This window comes from Esox lucius, chromosome 19, assembly GCF_011004845.1.
Source record: "Esox lucius isolate fEsoLuc1 chromosome 19, fEsoLuc1.pri, whole genome shotgun sequence".
Taxonomy (NCBI): Eukaryota; Metazoa; Chordata; class Actinopteri; order Esociformes; family Esocidae; genus Esox; species Esox lucius.
This window is the reverse complement of record NC_047587.1, coordinates 10,057,576-10,078,349: the sequence shown is the minus strand read 5'-3', so window position 1 is coordinate 10,078,349 and position 20,774 is coordinate 10,057,576. Positions and strand designations below refer to the sequence as shown.

General features: G+C 40.4%; 1 protein-coding gene across 5 annotated transcripts in view; it reads left to right on the top strand.

The window, feature by feature from the left end:
• Positions 1 to 20,774, top strand: part of tmtc3 (transmembrane O-mannosyltransferase targeting cadherins 3) — a 71,158-nt gene that overhangs the window by 33,980 nt on the left and 16,404 nt on the right. For all 5 annotated transcript variants that reach the window (XM_010883616.5, XM_020040226.3, XM_010883614.5 and 2 more), the window contains exons 7-10: positions 1,974 to 2,226; positions 14,046 to 14,194; positions 16,995 to 17,112; positions 20,590 to 20,701. In XM_010883616.5, the coding sequence (XP_010881918.1) occupies positions 1,974 to 2,226; positions 14,046 to 14,194; positions 16,995 to 17,112; positions 20,590 to 20,701 (632 nt within the window). The remainder of the gene's footprint in view (positions 1 to 1,973; positions 2,227 to 14,045; positions 14,195 to 16,994; positions 17,113 to 20,589; positions 20,702 to 20,774) is intronic.

Genomic DNA, 20,774 nt, shown 5'->3' with positions numbered 1-20,774 from the left:
TGCTCTAGTATTGTCTTTTGTTTTTAGTGGTGCAACCATATCTAACGTATTTCGCAGTGTTGTGTTTAGATCCTTGATTTGATCATTTGCGGTTTAATTTACCAGGTTGTTAATGAGCGAGCTTGTAAGAATATCAAGAAATCAATTTGTAGTCTGAGAATTTATAGTACAGCTTTTGAAACTCATTGTTATGATCAGGTAATCACCGATTATAGTTATTTTGGATAAGTGGGTTGGATCTTGAACATCAATCAGAAATGTGAATTTAAGTATATTCTAATTTGTATTGTAACCCCCAAGGTCATACTGAGAATTTCAGGGGCCAAAGATATAATGCATGTTTTAGCAATGAACCTAAACTTTTGTGATATTCCATTGTATGTACAAAACGATTATCTACTGGTCTCCTACACTACCATCCCTACTGAGTAGTCAGTGTGAACGTGACAATTGCTAATCGGGACGTGGTGCTAATTGCTCTCGCATCTGAGCATAAACCAAGCGCCTATATGTGCCTGGGCCATAATATTTGTGCGCTTTACAAAAAGGAAGCACCTCTTCATTCTGGTAGATAGAAAGGTTTTGCAAATAAAATATATTCGATGTTAACTCCAAACTTCATATGCTTTCCGGGATTATTTTCATCAATACAGTGGGTATAATTTCACAAACTCTCCTGTTGCATGTGCGCTACAAAACTAAATCAATAGAGTTAGATTTTGTGAATAGAAAAACTGAAACGTATCATGTCTTCTGAAACACCACTATCATAACAACAGTACTAGATTTCTGGCAATTTAATTAGCGGACGGCATGAAACATAGCGTTCGTTTAAATCCCAGATCCAGCAAAAAAAATCATGAAATTCTAGGGTGTTCAGGGCCACGATATGGTCTTAAGTATATTGCAAAATTGATGAGACACCAGTAGTCTGGGATGGACCATGGACAAAATGGAGATACTGAACAGACATATTTTGGATATCCGAGGATAGTAACTCCATTATCGGATTCTATAATTCCATACCTGCCCAATGGAATTTTAAATATTGTTTTGGGCTCCACGTGTTAACTTTAGAAGCATCTGGGTGGATAAAAGAAGGTCAGAGGAACATTCCCCCATCAGTCACGGACAGATGCATCCTGATATCATCACATAGATAACATTCTAAAGAATTGTTAATCCTCTTTTTTTTTTTTTCAGATGTATCACAAGATAAAATTCCCAGACATAAAAATGCCACATTTGGATTATCACCATCCCTCACTAAGGGCTGACATTCCATTAACCATTGATGATGACCTCTAAATGGAACTTAAAAACATGGAGACAATGGCTGCTCACACCCTATTCCCTGTATTTCAGTTAACTCAAAGTATTTGGAAGTAGACAGTTTTTATTTCACAATGAATTGTAAATTACTCAATAACCCTGGGTTGTTTAGGGGCAGACACTCCGCTTTAATTTGGCTATGTTTTATAATCGGAATAACCATTTTGAAATTACATCACGTTTTGTACACATTCCCCTCCTCTTTGGGTACCAGAAAGCGTCTAGAATAGGGTAACATTTGGGAAAGACTGTATAACTGTCAATGTTGTGAGATGTGTGAATCATGAATGCCAACCTCTTCAAAAAGGTCTGAAGAACCTGGGTCAATGGGACTTAGTTGAGTCCTCTTTAAACATGATGGCTCAGCCACTTCAGTGTGACTGTTTCTTTTTTTTAAGTAAAAAATGTTTTGCAACCGGATCCTCTTACATTTTTCCACCCTTCTTGTTTCTCTTTCAGGTAACACTTTCTGTGTTGTTTGTACTTTTTCCTCCTAGTTTATCTATACATCTTAAGACATTTTGCCCTTTCAGTCGCTCTCCCTCCATTGTTCTTTCTCCTCTGATTTAACAACCCAAGTCGCATTTGTCCACTCGCGTTCCATTTCTCTCACCCTCTACATCACCTGTCCTCCTTTTCAGGTTTGACAACCCTGCAGCGGTCAGCCTGACTCCCACCAGGCAGCTGACCTTCAACTACCTGTTACCTGTAAATGCTTGGCTACTTCTCAACCCCTCTGAGCTGTGCTGTGACTGGACCATGGGGACCATCCCTCTCGTGGAGAGCCTGCTGGACCTGAGGAACCTGGCCACCCTGGCTTTCTACAGCCTCCTCGGCCTGCTGGCTTACCACAGCCTGCGTCACTCACACTGTTCCGCCAAAACCATCCTTATGGTGAGTCCGACGGTTTAGAAAGGATTGGTAGTTCGCAAACACTGCTGAATCTTTAGAGGATCATTCTAAGTTTACAGGAAATGTCCTATTGCTTTGTGCTTTTTAGATTGTATTATACTGATGTTGACTTCATCGACGTTTGTCATATATGGAGATGACAGTGCAGTGTTTCAACACATTTAAACTTGATTTGCTGACAGTTTACAGCACCAAGAGCAGCGTTAAAGAGGAATAACGACAAATATCCAAAATGTGTGTAAGGAAATAAATCTCTTGAAGTAATGGATGTGGATTTTTTCCCCTCATCAATCTACATACAATACCCTACAATGAAAATACCACAACAGGTTTTTAGAAGTGTTTGCAAATTAAAAACCAAGTACCACATTTACATAGGTATGACACTTGAAATTTAGCTCAGGTGCGCCGTGTTTCCATTGATCATTCTATAACTTAAATGGAGTCCACAACTGATTTAATTCAATTGTTTGGGCATAATTTGGAAAAAAGGCACCTAAAGGACCCTCAGACCATGAGTAACAAGAAACCAGGTTTGAACTTGCTGGTCTGAATGCCAAGCATAACATCAGGAGGGAACCAGGCTCCCTTCATCACCTGGCCAATATCTTCCCTATAGTGAAGCATAATGCTTTTGAGATATTTTTCAGCCTAGGAAACTAGTCAGGATTAAAGGAAATATGAATGGAGAAAATTGCAGATCATTGATGAAACCTCCAGAGCTCTCAGGATCTCAGACTAGGGTCAAGAGTTGCTTCGGGACAAATCAAGGAATTTCCAGCCAAACATCTCTAGAGAAACCTGAAAATGGCTTTGCTGTACCGTTCCCTGTACAATCTGAAATTGCTTGTGACGATCAGCAGAGAAAAATGTGAGAAAAAATACAGGTGTGCCAAGCTTGTAACATCCGACCCAAGAGGACTCACGGCTGTAACTGCTGCCAAAGGTGCCTCAGAAACGTACTGAGTTAAGGGGTCTGAATAGTTAAATGTGATATTTCTATTTATAAATTTGTGCAAAAAAATTCTTTAATACATTTTAGAGTAAGGCTGTAATGTAACAAAATATGGAAAAAGTGAGATGGTCAGAATACTTTCAGAATGCCCTTAATATCTACTAAAATGGAATGCAGATGTTCAAGAAACCACATCACAGGAGTGGATTATTATTCATTCAAATAAAATTACTTAGTCAATCATTTATTTGCTTGGCTAACTCATTGTTGAATTGGCTATATGTCAAGTCAATTAGGGTTAAGATTAATTCCTCTTTTTACCAGTGTAACAGGCATTTTGCAGTTGTGCGTGCATTGATCGGCTTAAAGAATAACTTTATTTCTGGTACAGGAAATTGTCTCTAAAGTAAACATGTGCTACTAGGTTAAACTTTCAGGAAGACAGGATTACCTAAAAACAATTTGAGGAGAAAGATGCTGGACCAACTAATTGGAGCATGAATAGTTCGAGTACTTGCTCATAACCTGATTATGATAATAATTTGGAATCTTTTTTTGTCAATTCAAATGTCATCAGATTTTGGACAGATTTTATTTTCTGTCCAAAATCAGATGACATTTGTTAAATCTGCCTCGATCTAACCTGATCTTTTATTTCAGATTAGATCTAGGCAGATCCAATAAGATTCCGGTTAGGTTTTGGGATCTGTCAGTCCTTAGAGCTAAGAATTAACATCCCAGTTTTGTTGTGCACACGCCATGCTGTACCAACTGAGCTTCACAGGAGTGCATTTGATTAGCTTGGTCCTACAAATGTTTGTTTTCAATTGGTGGACTAGTACAACTGGTGTCAGAGTATTTATACATAAGTAGGCTACAAGAGAATACATAGTCCTTTCAAAATCATTCTACAGGACTAAATGGGGAAAGGAGTACATCTAGTTGTAGCACTGTTTTCTGAGGCTTGTTTGTTTAAAGTATGTTCTATGTTGGAGGTAGCCTATATAAGGATTCAGTGTGATGATATTGACTCCATTTCCTCTGTTGGTTTTGTATCAGTGTGTTATCCAATGTGTGTAACTACAGTCTTTACCGCTCTGCATATTGAAAAGCACTCTCCAAAGCTTTGTACACAGCTGTGGATTCCCACATGGATCCAATAAGCTCGACTCATTTTGCTTTGAGAGTGGATAGTGCCCTCTTGGAGTTGGATTTCACTCGCCGTGCCTCTGCTTTACACGTAACACTTGAGTGTTTTTAAAGATGTAGCCCTGCTTCTAGACAAGTCATTCTGTCTGACATACCACCAGACTCCTGGGATGTTGTTGTTCCCCTTTTTGTCACAACAGATAATATCTCTCCATATCCTCAGCCTGCCTCAGCGCCACTTATGTTCTTTGCTGAATGACCCTGTTTGTCAGATTTAGTGCATTTGAAAGTTCAGCATTGTGAATTCCTGCCCCCAATCCAACTGTATTCTCTGTCTACAAATAGATGAAGAAGAAGAAGAAAAAGAATGAACGGAGGAGGAGAGGATTTTATCTTGTGTAACAGTGTAACAGACCCATTACTCCTACTTCCTCCTAATGACTCAACACGGGTTAGTGAACTTTCTCACCATGTGGCTTTTATCCTCCACATAAGGCTCAGACCACCACAAGTCATAATAATAATGATAGTTTAAAAAATACTAATAATACAATAGTAAGAGGTTGTGTAATTTTGAAATTGATTAAATTAGGATTTTCTTCCCAATATGTAGTAGAAACGTATGGAATTACTTTTGTGTGATTTCTTTTGAGAGCAAAGCTTTTCGATTTTCAATCAAAAAGAATTGTTCTGAAAGCAAAAACAAGGCTTCACAGTAAAAAAAAAAAATATATAGGTTTTTAATCCGTGATCAAATATTTTGTAATAGAGCACCAACCATAAAAAAATATTTTAGAACAAAAATTTTTAGACTGCCCCCTTTGCTTGCAGTGCTTCTTTTTTGCCTGACCACATAAGCATAGCCGGCTAAGAAGAGCGAATGTCTCTTACTGACTGACTGACTACCCCTTGTTAAATTGCGTAGTGGTTAGAGAAGCGGACCTACCAACTATAGGACCCAAGTTAGTATTTCCTTGCAGGCGAATCGAAGTACGCATTATGAATTATTCCATCTAGACGAAAACTTCGCTGGTTTAAACCTCCAGTGACTACATTTTAGTAAGCCTGAAATAAAACCGTTTACGGTTATAGTGCAACTGTTTCTGGTGGGTTTTTCGAAGTACGCATCCTTGCATGCATTTTGGGTCAGGATAGACAAATATTTGCTGGCTACAATATACAGTGGGGAGAACAAGTATTTGATACACTGCCGATTTTGCAGGTTTTCCAAATTACAAAGCATGTAGAAGTCACATTTTTGTCATAGGAACTCTTCAACTGTCAGTGACGGAAAAAAAAATCCAGAAGATCACGTTGTATGAATTTTAAATAGTTAATTAGCATTTTATACGTATTTGATACATCAGAAAAGCAGAACTTAATATTTGGTACAGAAACCTTTGTTTGCAATTACAGAGATCATACGTTTCCTGTAGTTCTTGACCAGGTTTGCACACACTGCAGCAGGGATTTTGGCCCACTCCTCCATTCAGACATTCTCTAGATCCTTCAGGTTTTGGAGCTGTGGCTGGGCAATACGTACTTTCAGCTCCCTCTAAAGATTTTCTGTTGGGTTCAGGTCTGGAGACTGGCTAAGCCACTCCAGGACCTTGAGATGCTTCTTACGGAGCCACTCCTTAGTTGCCCTGGCTGTGTGTTTCGGGTCATTTTCATGCTGGAAGACCCAGCAATGACCCATCTTCAATGCTCTTACTGAGGGAAGGAGGTTGTTGGCCAAGATCAAGAACATTATTTCATTTGCACTTTTGACCCCACGGCTATGGGTGGGCTTTAGTGTGAGGTGTGGAGGATGCTTCTCAATTGGTCAGATTTTTTTTTTGTGTCAGTTTGGCTACAACCAATACTGTTCAGCCTTTCTTTCTGACACAAAGTCATAGCTACCTAGGAACTTGTACCTACAAGCATCTCAGTTAAGCACTGAGCTTTTTTCCATCCAATTTCTACATAGGTAGTAGTTAAGGTCCTACAATTCAGTGTTGGTTCATTACGTTCTACTGTATTACATACATTCTATAGAATACAATAAGATAGCGAGAACAGGCATTCATAGCTAAATGCATATGGTTGGCTTGAGAAAAATAATTTAATGATTTATCATTACACTATACACTCACCTAAAGGATTATTAGGAACACCATACTAATACTGTGTTTGACCCCCTTTCGCCTTCAGAACTGCCTTAATTCTACGTGGCGCTAAGGTGCTGAAAGCATTCTTTAAAAATGTTGGACCATATTGATAGGATGGCATCTTGCAGTTGATGGAGATTTGTGGGATGCACATCCAGGGCACCAAGCTCCCGTTCCACCACATCCCAAAGATGCTCTATTGGGTTGAGATCTGGTGACTGTGTGGGCCATTTCAGTACAGTGAACTCATTGTCATGTTCAAGAAACCAATTTGAAATGATTCGAGCTTTGTGACATGGTGCATTATCCTGCTGGAAGTAGCCATCAGAGGATGGGTACATGGTGGTCATAATGGGATGGACATGGTCAGAAACAATGCTCAGGTAGGCCGTGGCATTTAAACAATGCCCAATTGGCACTAAGGGGCCTAAAATGTGCCAAGAAAACATCCCCCACACCATTACACCACCACCACCAGCCTGCACAGTGGTAACAAGGCATGATGGATCCATGTTCTCATTCTGTTTACGCCAAATTCTGACTCTACCATCTGAATATCTCAACAGAAATCGAGACTCATCAGACCAGGCAACATTCTTCCAGTCTTCAACTCAATCAATCAATCAAATGTATTTATAAAGCCCTTTTTACAACAGCAGTTGTCACAAAGTGCTTTACAGAGACACAACTGTCCAATATTGGTGAGCTCGTGCAAATTGTAGCCTCTTTTTCCTATTTGTAGTGGAGATGAGTGGTACCCGGTGGGGTCTTCTGCTGTTGTAGCCCATCCGCCTCAAGGTTGTGCGTGTTGTGGCTTCACAAATGCTTTGCTGCATACCTCGGTTGTAACGAGTGGTTATTTCAGTCAAAGTTGCTCTTCTATCAGCTTGAATCAGTTGGCCCATTCTCCTCTGACCTCTAGCATCAACAAGGCATTTTCGCCCACAGGACTGCCGCATACTGGATGTTTTTCCCTTTTCACACCATTCTTTGTAAACCCTAGAAATGGTTGTGCGTGAAAATCCCAGTAACTGAGCAGATTGTGAAATACTCAGACCGGCCCGTCTGGCACCAACAACCATGCCACGCTCAAAATTGCTTAAATCACCTTTCTTTCCCATTCTGACATTCAGATTGGAGTTCAGGAGATTGTCTTGACCAGGACCACTCCCCTAAATGCATTGAAGCAACGGCCATGTGATTGGTTGATTTGATAATTGCCTTATTGAGAAATTGAACAGGTGTTCCTAATAATCCTTTAGGTGAGTGTGTGTATGTAATATAGAATAATTTTATTAATCGACACTGAATCGTAGGAGCTTACCACTAACTAAGTAGAAGTTGGATGGAAGAACGACCAGTGCTGCTAACCTGAGATCATCAGCACCATCAGCACACAGTCCTTCTTCATAGGTGTCCCCTATGACTTCCTTTGTGTTGGGAAAAAATGGCCAAACAGTATTGGTTGTAGCCAAACGGACACTCAAAAAATGTCTGACCAATGGAGAAGCATCATCCACACCTTCCACTAAAGCCTGCCCACAGCTGTGAAGTCAAAAGTACAAATGAAGGACTAGTGTTTCAGTTAAAAATAAAAAAGACCTTCAAATGCCAAAAAAAGCACAGCAAGCAAGGGTCTAGCCAAAATGGAGGATGTTTGATAGCAAGTTTTCAAATATATTTTTTGTTCCCAAAATATTTTTGAGGCATAAAATGCATAACATTTTGAGCTCCATTACAGAATATTTCATTGTAAAAACCTGCTTTCAGTACAAAAAGGTTGTTGGAACAGTGGTTGTATACACAACCAAAGTTTCTGTTTGTTATTGATTCACCAAGCTGGTGCGGTGGAACAGTGCATGTACCGTCCCTAGGCAGCCTACATGAATGCCAGCAGGACATGATCGCATGGGGTGTGTTTATGGAGTGTAAAAAAAATGCTTTTATTTATTTTGAAGATAGAGGAAATGAGCGAGAAAATGTTGTTCTGATGTTTAGTGCAGTCAGCTGTGTCCTTGTTCTCAATGTGATTGAATTGCACAAGGATCTGAAAACCATGTGCTCACTCCCGAATGTTGTGCCAAGTGACCGACTGAAAGGGAACCAACTTGGCTACACAGTTGAATAGAATTTTGGTTAGCAATTTCGGGGTAGATTTGGCCATGTTGTTGGTTATTATCCTGCTGAAAGGCTGAGGATTTTGACTATGATCCACAGCATCCCACTTTTGTTTTGATCTGAGGAATGCCCCAGTCTTTGACGATGTCAAGAATACTCACATGAGGATCCAGCCCGCACCGTTTTTGAACTTTCAAAGTCTCAAACTTTGTCTTGGAGATTTACATTTTAGCCGTTCAGCTGATGCCCTTATGCAAAGCCATTTACAGTAGCGAGTGCATTGAATTCCAAACTGGTTCCATGTGGGAATCGAACCCGCAACCTCTGGCTTTACAAGCCAAGCACTGCTAACTGAGATACATGAGTCTAAAGTGGGGATAATGTTGAATAAAAGTGCTTGGCCCAAGAAAAGGTTTGGTCTGGTAACTGTCAATGTCCAAATGTGAAGGGTGTCTGTCATTGAGTGAGGGAATGTGACATTTACAAATGTATGGTGTGGCCAAAGGGCCTGCGTCTTAGCTGCTAAACATATAGTAACCCTGCTGGGTTCATGTTGCCAATACAAAGGACTTTTTTTTCCTTTCCAGTGCTCTTTGATGGACGCTCTATTGTTCCTACCGGAGCTTTTTCGAACACTGCCGCTCATTCTTCACTGACGGTGTATGTGACCGCCATTTCAATCTGTCATGTGGGAATTGGTGGAGACGCTCCAGGTGGTGTGGCTCATAAAAGTTGTGATCTGCCTCAGGCCCGGAGTCAGCAACAAGTGGGCGAGGCCACCCCTTTGCAGTCTCTGCCTCCTGTACTAAAACCGCCCTGCTCATGGTTCTGGCTTCGGCTGAAGGTGTTTGTCATCTCCCACATGATGCACGCACATGGACCACACTCTGGGAGTTTCTGTTAGTGTGACCGGGACTCTGTTTTCCACAGCAGTGGTTGGACAATGGCAGATTGTTGCTATGGCAAACAGGGCCCATCCCGCCTCAGTTTGTGAGGTTTTCTTGGAGGTGAGGAGTCTCTGTGGTACCTTATTCTCATCCTTGGTGGAACATTCCGTCCTTGGGTGGAACACGACATTAACCAGTTTTAAATTGGAACTTCTTAAGTTTCAATTTAACAAGTTGTTGCTTGTTAATATTTCATTCTGCATAACATTAGTATAAACAACGTTAATTAATATTTTGGAGTATTTATTTTGCACAGTTGTTTTTGCACAATAATTTTTAGGTGACTGTAGGACCTATTTGATTTGGCGATTATTACAAGTTATTTTAATGAATTCTTCATGCAGAAATCCCCCATAGCATACTCATTTTTAGACTAACATTAAACATTATTGTTTTGGCTGCATTAACACTGTTGCTGTGCTTTGTAAAGTGTCTTCCAAACAAAACTATTTGAGTGCACCACCCAAGGCCAAAAGCCCCATTTATGGCTCTTTCCAATTTCATGTACAAACAGAATGTCTTTCCTGGTGATAGTGGAAAATTACTAAATGTCTGTTTTTGTTTGAAGCTAAGCTGTAATATTTCACAACACTTGAGGTGGCATGATAATCTAGAACATCTGATATTCGAAGCATTGTGAAAAACTCTTAATATAGAATTGTTACTCAGAGTCATCCCTTATGTGAATTGTGGAGCGCCCTCAAAGCGTCCAACTTGAATAGGCTATTGTCTCTGCCACTTAAGCTCGGAAACAACTCACTTCCTCCAAGGTAGCAATTATTTAACGAATGTTTCGAATTGAAAAGTATTTTCCATTCTTGTTGTTTTGTAGTACGCAAATAATTGCCAAGATTGTTTACTAATAAAACAAAGGGTGAAATGGGGTGAGAAGAGAAGGAGCCACATAAACAAATATTTATTGGTCTACTTAATTACTTTTATACTGGCATCCAGTTGTACTATGCAGTGGTGAGAGTAATATGATATTGTTGTTCCCCAGGAGGATGAGGGGTTTAGCCTTATGCTGTGCTGCGTTGAGCTCATTTAAGGCTACCGCGTTACATATTGTGCACTCTGGCTGCTTCAAACCTTTTCATCCAGGTTGTTCTTGGCCCCTTGGATCTCTTTGAGCAAGTGAAACAGAGCAAAAAAAATAAACACTATTTTAAATAAAACCTTGTGTTGATTTGCACCTCGGGCCGGCCTGTCTCTTGTTCTAGATGTCTGCAGGTCCATAAAACACGCCCTCCCCTTCTGTCTGCCTCTGGCCCTCAGATGCCTCTGCCAAGAACAATCATGCTGTTTGTGGTACATATCTGGTTATGAGGTTAACACTCCAGGGGGGGGGTCACTGGATTATTTACGACAAGGACCACATATAGCGGACAGTGAGTGTTTGATTTATTTTGTTAGTTGATTTGTTTCCTTGGTTTTCTCTCTGCTAGGTCAAAGGCTTTCTGATAGTACGGGTGATGTATGGAAGTTCACTGTTTTGGTGGACGGACACAATGATTTATCTGGTCTCACAACGCAAGACCTATTCTAAAGTACAGAGGTTGGTTACATGAGGAGCACCTCAGAGTGGTCCTGACTTTATCGGATGTGTGGCTGACTGGCAATTGCGGTCTCTAGCTGAGGCTACATGCTAGCGATAAATGAGGTTGTCCCCTCTCCCGTCTCATTCGGTTGTGTCTGAAACTGTAACCCATTGAAACCTTTGATCATCTACAGTGTATATTAGTCTTATCCTAATTTAGGCCTATTCCTTTCTAAACTCATTAGAACTCATAGCTCAATTACACCTGAGTCCTCAGGGGCAGGTATGTCATTGTAGAATGTATTATAGGCTTACATTTAAATATTTACATTTCAGTCATTTAGCTTATCCAGAACAGCTTACAGCAGTCAGTGTATTCATTTCCAACCTGGTCCCCGATTGGATACAAACCCGCAGTCTTTGGCCTTGCAATCACCATGCTCAACCCACTGAGCCACACTTACTAAACACATTTCCATCATCAAATAATAGTTTGTAATACTGACATGTTGTTGGGGCAGCGTTGACTCAGAAAACTGGCTGCTGAACTGCCGTGAAAATGATGCTTGACAACCAAATTCTTTTTTAAGACTTCAATTTTTTCTAGACTTTTAAGATTTCAATATGTTACCTCTGTGTGTGGCGCATGTTTGATCACTTAATGTGTAACGAGTTGCTATGATAACTGCATCTTGTGTGTTGACAGAAATGTTTTTCTATTGTACTCTAAGAACCTAGGGAATAGTTGAGAACAGTGTGTGTAAGAAGCTGTTGGAGAAAATGCTGGAGACCCCCCGGGCCAGGCTTTGTTTACTATTTTTGAACATATGGAAAACCACGCTAGATTCACACCGGATCAATAGTGACGCTCTGTCAACAATTATTTGTGTATCATTCAGCTTCTCTCATTCAGCTAAGAGTGACATGCATGCCTGGGCAAATGCATCTGTCGATTACTGATAATAAACCTCACTGTATAAGAACCCTACTGATCTGTGTCACAGGGTGAGGAAACAGGTTAGTAGTTAGGGCTCTGGAGGGCGTTAATTAACAAAAACCGGTGAGATGGGGGAAAAACCTGTATAAGTGCTTTGTGTCAACTCCTAATGTAAAAAGGGATTTATTAAATAAATGTGATTGATTGAAGAAAGATTAAAAAAAAAAATGTTCAAAGCCCCTGGGGAATGTGAGGGGGGACGGGGGGGGCGTTCAGAGGGCCCTGTTTTGCAGCTCTGGGCCAGGTGGTTCTCACGGTGTGACGCTGATGCGGGTGAATTCATGTCATAGTGCCATCCCGTTGAAAGTATCCCATTCCAGGAAATCTTCACTGGAACTCTGGTAGTACAATAAAGGACAATAATGGGTGTATTCAAGACGCAAGTTTATTATGCCTTCGTCATGGTAGCGACATCTAACCCACCTACCGGTTAAACTGGCCTACTATATTGCAGTTAACTAGTCCCGACACGGCCCATATCCCTACATTTAGACCGATGCATATAGGATCTAGATGGAACTGTTCATCTGTAAATCAATGTATAGGCTAGAGCTGGGTAAAATCGGATTAATTGGGATTCTTGTTTGGATTATCTGAAATCCATTCTTAAAATGTAGAAATCGATTATTTAAATCTATGCATTTTCTCTTTGTAGGTGTTAAATGAGTGGGAGGTTAGAGATAGAGAACCGGCCATCGGGACATACAATGCTGTTAATATGATGCGTGTTGTGGTATTGATGGAGCTGCTTCATGTTGGCTGTTTCACACACTCAAAACGTAAACTCCCAGGCGGCTCTCAAACCTTGTTTGGTTGGGTGAAGAGCATTGTAACCTTTCTCCACCTGATGACCCTGTGGCATTGTGTCACAGAGATCCTAATTAGGTTCCTGGAGCATTAACCAGCACTCTTCGCATCTCTGCTGTCATCGGTGATCTGCAGTTTGCACATAATTATTTTTTTACTCCAGAGTTTCAAGTCTTTTAGTGAGTTGTTCAACTGTATTGTTCAGTCAAATGATTTACTGCTTTCTACAAAATAATCGGTTTAATTAAATTGTTCCAGCTAAGTGCTCCGACCAACAGCTGTTTACGTTCACAGAGAAAAATAAATCAAGCCAGGCAGAATTATAAATACTTGTTTGTAACTGATAATTGAACTCCAGTTGCAATAATGAATGCAGATAATTGATTATTGATTGTGAAGATACACACATTTATATGAAAACATACCTGGAGGTGTTGTTGAAAAGACTTATGAATTACAAACTCAGTTGAATTATGTTGTCTATTTGAACAACTGTTTCATTCATTCGAATGGCTGGCGACAGAATTCTACAGTGTTGCACGCAATACGAATTCCTTTTTTTATTGCTAATAAATTCCACTTCTCTGGAACGTCTAGCCCTGTTTTGAAGTCAGAGCGTTAGCTAATTTGCCAGTATTTCAAAGTTGTTTATAAATTAGGTACTTTTTACTTTGAATTATTCTTAGTTTGTAAAAATATACAATTATTTTAGTTATTTATATTTGTTAAATAAAAGTAATTCAATTTAATGTTTGTGTCCTGGTCATCAAAGTTTAGTCTTTAGTACCTTGTTGTGTGACTGTTTCCTGTGCAGTTCATATACATTTTTCTCAGGGAATTTTATAAGTATTGTTGATATTGTAATTATCAGTACATCCAAATTAAATCTGAATCAAATCAGGACATTGTGAATCATGAGAGCCAATACCCAGACCTAGCATCGGACACTCATCCCTTCATATGCTCACCATTTTCTGTATTGTACATCATTGTCTGTTGATTTTGTTTCTTCTACCTGTACATACTGTCTACCGCTACCGGCACATTTTGCCACCTGGCGAAATTCGGTGTGAGTGTATTTAACGGTACATAACATGACTGTATTATTATTTATTTTTTTATGTTCCTCCTTTCTCTGCAGGCCCTGTCTTTGATCGTGCTTCCATTCATCCCGGCCTCCAACCTTTTCTTCCCTGTGGGCTTCGTGGTGGCAGAACGCGTACTCTATGTGCCCAGCATGGGATTCTGTGTCCTTGTGGCCCACGGCTTCAGGACCGTCTCCAACAAGGGGTGAGTAGCACAACAGTTGGCCTGCACCCAGATCTGTTTCAGCTGATGAAATTACCTAAAGCCGAAACCATACAGATCTGGAAACGTTGGGAGTCAAAGTAGCCATGTCATATAAAATCCCATTGGGTGTAATGGGGGCAGTGCATGTTTCTTAGGTGTAAAGTAAGCCCTTTAAAATAAGCTCTTTAAAAATGGACCACTCCAACACAGATAATTAACCCATAGCTCTGTTTTGGGCTAATAGGAAAGCTGTGCTAGTTTCATGTATGCTGGCGATTTGAACCTTTCAGTGGTGATGACCTGTGTTTATATCTGTGCTGAGAGATGGGTGGAAATATTCAAGATGTGTATTTTAAAACATAATCGAAAGCGCTCATTTCAGAGACTGCTGGCAGGGATATTTAAGAACAAACAAATGCTGATTTTAGCGTTAAAGCTGTTGTAATGGCTTGAATTTGACAGTGGGAAAGCAGCTTAACCAGCCATGACGCACACTGTTCATATGTGAAGGGCACAAAAGTAATGTGCTTTTGGTGACTGTAAACTTTATATTTAGAAACATTATAAACTAATGTTAACACAGACATTGCCTTCACTTCTATCAATGATAGCAGTTTTATCTCCTGCCTAGTGCAATCACAAAGTAACCTTGACTGTCAAAGAGTTTGTCTCAGGTTAATTTCAGTCTTTTTACAAGAAATTGAAACCTTTGTGAAAACCACTAAACGTCATGTCTTCGCATGTTCAAAACCCAAGCACTCCACAGGCTGGTTCAACAGCAGTGGGTTTTCTTTTCATCCTGGTGATTAAATGATAGTGTCATTAAATTCTATATTTATTTAGTATTTGTTGTAAAAGGAAAACCGATTGGTTGAATCTAAAACTAGCACAGATTGCTTTTAACAGAATTCAATGAAAAGAAAGCAAAGTCAATCAAATGATTCCCCATCTTGATTTTATGGTGAATCTTTCCATGGCATGCACAGTGTGAGTGTGTGAATCTAATCTTTTAAGATGCTTTTAGTATGTTTTAAAAGGTGTAAATAGGATTGTTTCAATATGTTTTAAAACATCTGAGGGCAGTATAACTGAGTCACTTTTTCTTTAGGTTGGATCTTTTCCAGCACTATAAATAACCTAAGTAGTCTCTGTTGTTTTAATGGAGCTCCCAAGTCACATGATCGTCCATTTGAAATATTTTTCCAGCTGAAAAGCCTCATCTTGGGAATACATTTTTGGTTTAGAAGACAAAAGATGATTGACATCTGATTCTACTCTATTAAAAGAAAGGAATGATACCCCTCCCAGCTGCTTACCTGAACCTTATTTTGAAAGTGACTGGTCTGAGACTGGATGGGGTCTTGTTTTTAAGGTCTTTTAGAGATGCTCTGTTGTTTAAACCATCCATCTAAAACATGGAGTTTTTAGTGCAGACAACTATAAATTAGACAACTAAATTAACTTAGAGTAATCTTAATCCTTTGCAAATATTACTACATGTGCCTTATCAACTTTGAAGACTTGCAGAAGTTTACCCTAGATGTTTCTTTTCAGCAGTGGGTGGATCCAAACTGCAAGGAAGGGGTTATACACAGTGATTCTGTTGAGTTCATTTTACCATGGTGCCCCGCCGTGGCAAAATCTTTCCCGCCACGTCAAGAAAATAAAATCAATAATCTAAACGTTTTTATTTTGTAATCAAATGACTTGTCATGGTACAACATCTTTCTTAAGGGTATTTACCTCATTGTTGCTATTTTGTGCATGCTATTTGAGAAACACAGATTGCCTTCTCATAGCGATCGGAGCCACCAATACACTCTATGCAGACGAGCTGTACGAGGACTCATGTTCTTACCGCGTTCGAAACCCATCTTTATCCCGGTGCGCAAAACAAATTGTTTGAGAGTGTATGCCTCTATAGAAGCATGGGGATAGACATATCACCGGAGGAACGCACGGTGAAAGTACCAGTCGTTTGTTTGCTTTACTTCATTAATTAGATAACTATTCAGTTAAAACTCAAATTATTCTCACCTTGTTTAGTTGTTAAGATAATGCTGCCCCAATTGTATCTTCAGTATAATTGAGAAACAAAGACGTCAATGTTTGACGCTAGCTAACCGTACCATTTTGCCATGCTAGCTAGTTGTTCATCCAACATGAAGTGCGACGTCAATGTATCTGTTTTCTTTGTGATAGAGTTTGTCAAAATATTTTAATCAATTTCAGCAAAGGAGAAAGTGGGAGCAAGGACAATAATATCAGGTAACTTTAGTTAGTCTAATGAAAGTCTGAATTAAATTATTTATTTACTTGAACCCAGACAACATTATTAATTTGGGAAAAAATGTGTACCATCTTCAAAAGGTTATGCTATGTGTTTTTCTTTTATAAGAGGTTTATGCATCACTTTACTAGGCAGGGAAGAGACAAGAGTCTTGAAAGAGAGTAGACCTGAGTGAAACAGAGAGCAGAGAGGAGTGGAAATAGTTATGGAGAGAGTGGAAGAGGAATTGGGAGAGGAAGAAAGTAAAGAATAGATGGAGCAAAAGGAATACGGCATCTAGCTACTGTATCTGTATGTGTCTCCCTCAACTGCCCCCCCATCAATGAGCTGAATTCCCCCCACAGCCAGAACATTTTCCAACACTGGTTCTACAGTTTGAATATTTTTACTAAAAAGACAATGTTCTGTATGATATTTCAGTGACATTTTTGGAAGGTTCATTCAAATTATATTTACACTAAACAAAATGTAAAATGTTTTAGCTTATTGCATTCTCTCTCTATTGACCAGACATTTGAAGATCTCCTGGCTGATGATCGGAGTTCTCCTCGCAACACACGCAGTCAAGACCTTCAACAGAAACTGGGACTGGGAATCTGAATACACACTGTTTACATCTGCCCTGAAAGTATGTTGTCTACATCACCTCATTCTTTGCCTCACCATCGATACACCCTGCCCGATTGCTTTCCTCGTTTGTTATTCTTCCCTCAGTGATATTTAAATGTGACCATATATGTATCTTTTCGAGCTAAAATCACTTTGAAGTGTATTTCTGCTGCAGGCCTACAAATAATTTTTCACCCTTTTTACTACAATATACACTACCATTCAAAAGTTTTTTAGGTCACTTAGAAACTTTGTTGTTTTCAAAAGAAAAGCAAAAAAGAGGTGTCCATTAAAATAACATCAGATATGTCAGAAATACACTGTAGACATTGTTGATGTTGTAAATAACTATTGTCTTTGGAAACGGCAGATTTTTTATGGAATATCTACATTGGCATACAGAGGCCCATTATCATCAAAATTGTGTGTTCGATTACAGGTTCAAAATGGTTTTGAGACTCATCAGTCTATTCTTGTTCTGTGAGATGAAGGCTGTTAAAATGTTTCATTCAGATTTATTTATAAAGCCTTTTTTACAACAGCAGTTATCACAAAGTGCTTTTACAAAACACCCAGCCTGAAGCCCCAAGGGGGGGGGGGGCACGACACATTCCTTAGATTTATAAGGATTTACAGTGGAGAACGAGAACAGACCCTTTACCCCTTGGGGCTAAGACGGGGGTCCAGTGACACTGTGGTCCTATCCGGGGTAGGCCCCGGACAGGGCCCAACAGACAGGAATGCTATTCCATGCGAGAAATTGACAAGAAACTGAAGCACTCGTACACCGCTGTGTACTTCTCCCTTCACAGAACAGTGCAAACTGTCTCTAACCAGAATAGAAAGAGGAGTGGGAGGCCCCGGTGCACAACTGAGCAAGAGGACAAATAAATGAGTGTCTCGTCTGAAAAACAGACACCTCACAGTTCCTCAAATGACAGCTTTATTAAATAGTACCCACAAAACAGTGGCTCTGCATCCACTATGTAGTTTTTTGCTTATTGTTTGCGTGTTGTTTTTATTTTTGTCCATGCTGCACTGTCGTTCATACAGTATGATCGTCTAGCACTTTTGGTAGTTTGTTCATTACTGGTTACTTTTCTTTCCGGGAGCACTTGCTTCGAACGATTTGTTTGCTGAAATGCTGACGGAGGAGGAACACGGCCAAATGTGCCGGTATTCGATGTCCTCTGCCTGTAGCTCTGGGGTCCTGGAGGTTTTCAGGAGGCCCAGATATGACCTACAGAAGGATATTAGAGAGGCAAAAAGAGTCTACAGGGATACATTGGAGTCTACCACAGCTCTGACCCCAGATACGTGGTGTGGACTGCGACACATCACTGACTATAAAGGGAGGAATAGCAGTGATGCTCGGCCTGCCGCCTCTCTCCCCGACAAGCTTCAACACCTTCTATGCACGGTTTGAGACGACCAACACCATTTCTTCTGGAAGGCTAACTGAAGACCAGGACTACTGCACTCTGTCCCTAGCCACGGCTGATGTGAGGAGAGCTTTCCTAGGAGCGAAACCGACGGAATTCACCAGGGCCAGATGGCAGGCCTCAGAGGGTGTGCCAACCAGCTAACAGAGGTATCCGCCTCTATATTCAACCTCTCTCTGAATCAGTCTGCAGTCCCCACCTGCTTCAAGCAGACACCCATTGTCCCCATACCAAAGAAACCTTCCATCACCTGTCTGAATGAATACTGCCCTGTAGCACTGACCATCCACCCTTCCTTACACCTTGGACCCCCTGCATACAGCCCCAACAGATCTACGCACGATGCCATCGCCCTGATGGCCCACACCGCCCTCACCCAAATGGAAAAGGGTAATACGTGACTATGCTGTTAGTGGACCACAGCTCAGCATTCAGCACTTGTGCCCTCTAAGCTCGTTCCTAAGCTCATGGGTCTTAACACCTCCCTTTGCGACTGGATCCAGGACTTCCTGACGAGCAGACCCCAGCTGGTGAGAATGGGCAATCTCATCTCCTCTGCACTTACTCTGAGCATTAGAGCCCCTCAAGGCTGCATACTCAGTCCCCTCCTGTATGCCCTCTTCACGCGTGACTGTGGCCACACACAGCTCCAACGTCATCCTTAAGTTTGTGGATGACACCACCATCCTGGGTCTCATTTCCGACAATGATGAGACCACTTACAGAGAGGAGGTAAGTGACTTGGTTATATGGTGCCAGGACAACAACCACTCTCTTAACGTCTGCAAAACTAAGGAGATGATCATGGACTTCAGGAAGCGGCTGGTGGCGTCACGCCCCCATGGACATTGGTGGAGCTGTAGTGAAGTCTCTGACTTGAAGTACACATGCTTTTGCGCAGTTTTTACCACAGAGTCTGCTTTCCTGGACCAGGTGAGGTCTAGGCGCTGCAACACTTTCTAGGCGCTACAACACTTAAATTCATACTGTCCAAGTGCTTGCTGTGTAGATGGCGCATACCATGTCACAATAATTTCACAGTTCAGAATGATGCAATGTTATTCAGTGCATCTGACAAATGAAAATCTGCCAAGCATGGTGGAGGCAATGTGATGGTCTGGGGTACAATGAATTAAAATCATAAAAAAGTTTATTATTAGGAATAGAATATGTTTGCTTAATTAAAAATAATAATTCAGATTATTAAAAAGGTTGGAGCATGGAAAGCAAATGGCACGATTGTGTCCGTCAAATCATCCACAAGCGCTCTTTCAACACATTTGGCTGTTTTGCCATTCAAATCTGTATGTCTCGGATTAAACTATACATTGTTCTGGTCACGCCTCTCACTCGTCCCAAGTTATTAAAATTTAAAGTGAGTATTCTTGAAGTATCCCAATTTTGTGATGGCCCTATAACTAACGAAAGTAATAGCTACTACCCTATAAAGTATAACACGCGGGTTGTTGAGACGCTATTTTGGCTATTCAGGCACTCTGATCAGGAAATTCAAACCTGTCAGAAACATTGAAGATGCGGCATATGGCGTACTGTGAAAGATTAGTACAGAGTATGGCATACCTTTAAGGATAGGAAGAGGATTGATTAAGAAAATGTACCCAGGGGACTGTGTGATGGAGACTAGGGATGATTTGGTGATTTCTATCATATCGCCAGTAAAATAGGTATCACAATGTCTAGCAAAAATAATATGCAATATGATTTTTTTGTCCATATCGTGCACCCCTAGTCTGGGGGAGCTTTGTTGGTGGTAAAATTGGTATTTGTTCAAATGGAGGATTCTTGAATGAAAGCAAAGTTTGAAGCACACAATTATTATTTTAATTAAAAATAATTATAACTTTGTCAGTGACTATTTCCTATTCCTACTCATTTTATGTGTGTTTTCATGGAAAACAAGGACTTTTCTAAGTAACCCCCAACTTTTGAACGGTTGTAGTTGTAAGTGCGTATTATTTCGTAACCATGCTGCAAAAAACGGACCTAGAGCTTGTACTTTGTTTCTTTTTGTTGATTGTGCTGTCTCCTCTCAGGTCAACAAGAACAATGCCAAGCTATGGAATAATGTCGGTCATGCTCTGGAAAACCAAAACGATTATAAAAAAGCTCTGCGGTATTTCCTTCAGGCCACACGAGTCCAGCCAGGTAAGGCAGATCTATTGTCCTTCCTTTATGTACCTAGTGAATGGGCTTCACAGCTATTGCAGAAGGTAATACA